The sequence below is a fragment of the Puntigrus tetrazona genome, unplaced genomic scaffold (genome assembly GCF_018831695.1).
Source record: "Puntigrus tetrazona isolate hp1 unplaced genomic scaffold, ASM1883169v1 S000000575, whole genome shotgun sequence".
In the NCBI taxonomy this organism is placed as follows: Eukaryota; Metazoa; Chordata; class Actinopteri; order Cypriniformes; family Cyprinidae; genus Puntigrus; species Puntigrus tetrazona.
Genome location: NW_025048207.1, coordinates 417,501 through 422,500, shown reverse-complemented (window position 1 = coordinate 422,500; position 5,000 = coordinate 417,501). Strand labels below are relative to the sequence as shown.

The 5,000-nt window shown below is 45.1% G+C and overlaps 1 protein-coding gene across 1 annotated transcript in view; it reads right to left on the bottom strand.

The window, feature by feature from the left end:
* ctc1 (CTS telomere maintenance complex component 1) overlaps window positions 1-5,000 on the bottom strand; it is a 14,207-nt gene that overhangs the window by 5,451 nt on the left and 3,756 nt on the right. Inside the window, exons 5-12 of the mRNA XM_043232573.1 lie at window positions 4,649-4,781; window positions 3,877-4,512; window positions 3,408-3,536; window positions 3,067-3,290; window positions 2,788-2,938; window positions 1,398-1,725; window positions 1,107-1,221; window positions 1-103 (exon numbers count right to left, since the gene is read on the bottom strand). The exon at window positions 1-103 is cut by the window's left edge and continues 189 nt beyond it. Coding sequence (XP_043088508.1) covers window positions 1-103; window positions 1,107-1,221; window positions 1,398-1,725; window positions 2,788-2,938; window positions 3,067-3,290; window positions 3,408-3,536; window positions 3,877-4,512; window positions 4,649-4,781 — 1,819 coding nt within the window. The remainder of the gene's footprint in view (window positions 104-1,106; window positions 1,222-1,397; window positions 1,726-2,787; window positions 2,939-3,066; window positions 3,291-3,407; window positions 3,537-3,876; window positions 4,513-4,648; window positions 4,782-5,000) is intronic.

The following is a 5,000-nucleotide window of genomic DNA, read 5'->3' as shown; positions in this document are numbered from 1 at the left end:
AGCGCTCGCTCGGCCCGCCTGCCTGTCCTCCATCAGACAGCGGCTCATGGCAGCAGACGGACTGATGATGATCAGATCATCCACACACAGCTGGAGATACAACCTGCACACACACACACACACACCTGTGTCAGGTTTCTATAATAAAAATTATTATATTGAATTATATTAATTGAAATTATTTTATAAAAATTTAATATTTCAATCAAATTAATTAAAATCATACATTTTTACAGAAATAACATTTTTAGCGATATCGCATGATATTTCATTGAAACTGCATTATTATTTTTGTCCTATTCAATTTTACAATTTCACTCCAATTCCATTTCTACAGCGTTTGACTAAATGTGATTATTCAGATAGCTTATTAATTGAATTCATAACACTTGAACAATTTATTATAATTTTTAAAATAACAGAGCTCTAGGAAATGTATTTTTTGTCTGAAAATGTGTCGTCTGTTTCAATGATTCACGATTCTGATTCTCAAAATTCAGTTTTATTATTCAAATTAAAACATTGAAAAAAAAAAGTTCTTTGATCGTTACTTTGAAAAAAAGTTACGTTTTTTGTATTGTTTTAATAATTTTAGTAGCAGCAGTACTGCAAGTTTAGTTCAAGTACCCAACTTAACTCAGATAAATGAATCTTTTAATCGTTTTTTTAAGGAAAACATAACTTACTTAAAGGTTGTGAGTCAGAAGCTCCAGACTGTTCTTGTAGAGTCTCTTTCTAGTCTCTGTTCAGTCTGAACACACTCTAATATCTGTGTTCATCTGTTCTGAACAGTGTTATAAACACAACACTGATTTCTAGTTGTGTTCTCTTTTAGAAACACAAACAAAGTAGTTTCAGTGTCACGACGAAACACAGCGTCTCCGGAACATGGCGCCCGCAGCAACACTACACACAGAACAATAGCTCCCTATGCAAATAAACCCACTCTGTGATGTAGAGAAGTGGGGGCGTGTTTAAACGAGTCGTTTTAGGGGGGTGTGAACGAGACATAACTTTTATAAAGAATATCTGCATGTATACCTGCAGTGCTTGTGTGTGTCTACATAGCTGCAGTTTTTGTTGTGTGTGTGTGTGTGTGTGTATACCTGCAGTCTTTGTGTGTGATGTAACTCGGCTGATCCAGGTGTTTCCAGGAAGGAAATTGCGATTTCATGAACCTCTCCATGACTAACGTACACCGCTGCACACACACTAGACAACCTACGACACACACAAACACACACACACACACAACATCACAACTCCAGCAATAAGCCATAAGAGCCTCAACCAACACTCAACATATTTTTTCAGTTTTAAATTCTTTGGTTAGCCTACATATACAAAAAGAGCACAAACTAAAGTGTATATTTAAATGAACCGATGCTGATCATTACCTTGCCAGGCCGTGCTGATATGTGCGGTTCTGTCTTCTGAGACACACAAGCAGTCGAGTGTGTGTGTCTGGTCTCTGAGCTGCAGCGTGGCGCGGGTCGGGTCCAGCTCCAGGACCCCCAGTAACAGCAGCGGCTCCGGGGCCACGTCCGTCAGTTGGACAGTGTGCACGGACCAGGACAGAGCCGAGTTCAGCTCCAGCGCAGTCATGTGAGCCGCAGACGGTGGCAGGAGAGACGCCAGCGAGAGCGAAGACCACACCTCGTGCCTCATCCAATCAGAGAGCTGCTTCAGAGACCACAGCGCCGTAGACGGCCACCACACACAGAACTGACCGAGACACACTGACCGTTACTACACACTCAGCCAGGGCTTAAAAGAAAACCTAAGTGTTACTGTGGTAAGAGGGCACGTGTGTGTTACTGTGGTAATAGAACATACGTGTGTGTTACTGTGGTAACGTCGTGTGTGTTACTGTGGTAACAAGGCATAAGTGCGTGTGTTATTTGATAACAAAGGGTGTTTTACAGTGATAAGGCATGTGTGTTACTGTGGTTACAGTGTGTGTGTGTTACTGTGGTAACCGCATGTGTATTATTGTGGTAATGGAGTGTGTTACTGTGGCAACAGTGTGTGTGTTACTGTGGTAACCACATGTGTATTATTGTGGTAATGGAATGTGTTACTGTGGTTACAGAGCGCACGTGTGTGTGTGTGTGTGCTACTGTGTCATCAGAGCGTGTGTGTGTGTGTGTGTGTGTTTATGTGGTAACCGCATGTGTATTATTGTGGTAATGAAGTGTGTTACTGTGGTAACAGAGCGTGTGTACTGTGTCAACAGTGCGTGTGTGTGTGTTACTGTGGTAATCGTATGTGTATTAACGTGATAATGGAGTGTGTTACTGTGGTTACAGAGCGCACACGTGTGTGTGTGTGTTACTGTGGTAACAGAGCGTGCGTGTGTGTGTGCTACTGTGGCAACAGTGCATGTTTGCGTGTTACTGTGGTAACCACATGTGTATTATTACGTTAATGGAGTGTGTTACTGTGGTAACAGAGCATGTGTGTTACTGTAGTAATGGCATGTGTTTTAATGTGGTAACAGGGAGTGTGTGTATGTGTTAATGTGAGAACATAAAATGTGCGTTACAGTGGTAACAGAGCGTGTGTGCATTATTTTGGTAGCGTGGCATGTATGTTACTGTAGTACCAGAATGTGTGTGTGTTACTGTGGTAACGGAGCATGTGTGTGTCTTACTGCGGTAAAAGGATGCGTGTTATAGTAGTAACAAGTGTGTGTGTGTTATTGTTATATCAGGTCGTGTGTATGGTAACAGGGTGTGTATGGGTATGTTTGTAAGCTATGATGATAACAGGGTGTATGTGTGTTACCATAGTAACAGGGCACTGGTGTGGCTTCTGTATCATCTCTCTGTAAATGTCTCTCTTCTTTTGTGTCTTATGTTCAGGGTCACACACGACGTCCAGCAGCCGCTCAGCTACCACACACACCCGCTCAGCTCTCACCCAGCGAGGACACAGCCTGACACACACACACACACACACACACACACACACACACACACACACAGGTGACAACTACAGTATCTGTGGTATCATTTAATAAATCTAATTGTGATTTTTTCCGTCATGCGCCCTTTATTTACTCACCTCTCAGCGACCGCGTCCTGACAGTAGCAGAGCCAGAGATACTGCGACGGGCCCAGATTCTTCTCCAGCAGGAGGCGCTGCAGCGGCCCGTGTGACCCCGACACCTCCACCTTTGACCTCAGGCGGCTGAAGGAAGTGATCTGCAGGCTGGAGCGCAGACACGCACACAGAACCACACTCGGAGCAAACGGGGAAGACCGGTATATGAAGTGAACATTGTGAAGCTGTAGACAAACAACAGAGAAACACTCCCGTGGTCTGCGTCGCTGATTCGTTCAAAGCCTTTAAAACTGTGTCTTTTTCACAGAAATAATTAATCTTCTACTGAAGTTTGTGCTGACCTGAATCTCCGCCCCCGGCCTCAAGCCGCCGCCCCATTTCTGAGCCGGCTGATAGGCCAGACAAAGCCCCACCTGTCCGTCAATCTCATAAAGCCCCGCCTCTGCATTCAAGATCTTCGTGACCGTACCCTGCCAATCAGAACCAGTCATAGCACAGGTCAAAGGTCACACCTGCTTACTTTTCAGAGTATAACATAAGTGTGTCCTGCAATATTTCATTACTTAATTTCTTCTAAAACTCAGCTAATGTTTATTTCATCATTTACTGACGCATTTAAATCATGACCCGTGTCATGATTTGATAACTTTGATAATAAAAATTGATACCTTACTGTGTTACCATATTCTCTTATAAATGCCTTATCCTTGTTTTTTTCATGTTTTTAGTAAATGGGATTTTCCCTTTTTTTTTTTTTTAACACAAAATGAACATTTTTAAAATACAAATTAATTATTTCTATTTTAATACCTTAAAGCTGATGAGCTTGGAACGCTTGACTCTGACTGCAGAACCGGACCTGAACACTGCGTCGGTGGAGTGTGTGTCAGCGGTGACGGAGTCTGTGTGTGTGTCAGCGGAGTGTGTGTCAGCGGAGTGTGTGTCAGCGGGGAGTGTGTCATCATTGATGGAGTCTGTGTGTGTGTCAGCGGAGTGTGTGTCAGCGGAGTGTGTGTCAGCGGAGTGTGTGTCAGAGGAGTGTGTGTCAGCGGAGTGTGTGTCAGCGGAGTGTGTGTCAGCGGAGTGTGTGTCAGCGGAGTGTGTGTCATCATTGATGGAGTCTGTGTGTGTGTCAGCGGAGTGTGTGTCAGCGGAGTGTGTGTCAGCGGAGTGTGTGTCAGCGGAGTGTGTGTCAGAGGAGTGTGTGTCAGCGGAGTGTGTGTCAGCGGAGTGTGTGTCGGCTGAGTGTGTGTCATCAGTGACAGAGTGTGTGTCTGGATCCTCTGAGTTCTCCCGGTTCTGCAGGTGCGGATGGAGGCGTGATTGACAGCTGTCTGTCAGCACACGCTGGCCCTGCATCCCCTGAAGTGAACACACACGCAGAGACGAGATACACACACTCCGGCCGACACACACACACTGCCTCCAGTACTGATGCTTGGCTTCCTGAAACAGAACGGAACAACAAACACCCGATCAAACACAGAAAGATGAGGATGTAGATCACCGGTGATGTGTCTCTGGAGCATCAATGGAGAACCTCCGTTTTGAAGAATCATTATATATTATCTGAGGCACTGACTGTGATGAACACAGGAACTGAGGACCCTTCTTCACTGAGGACCAGACAGAAGAACCGCTTCCCACGAATCACCAGCAGAGGACACACCACACTGACCTGACCGCTGACACACACACACACCTGATCCCCACACCTGAGAGAGAGAGAGAGAGAGAGAGAGAGAGAGAGAGAGAGAGTCACACACACACACACACACACATACACACATGCTCCTCACACACACACACACACACACGCTCCTCGCACCACACACACACACACACACACACACATGCTCCTGTTCCTCACACACACACACACACACACTCCTGCTCCTCACACACACACACACACACACACACACACGCTCCTG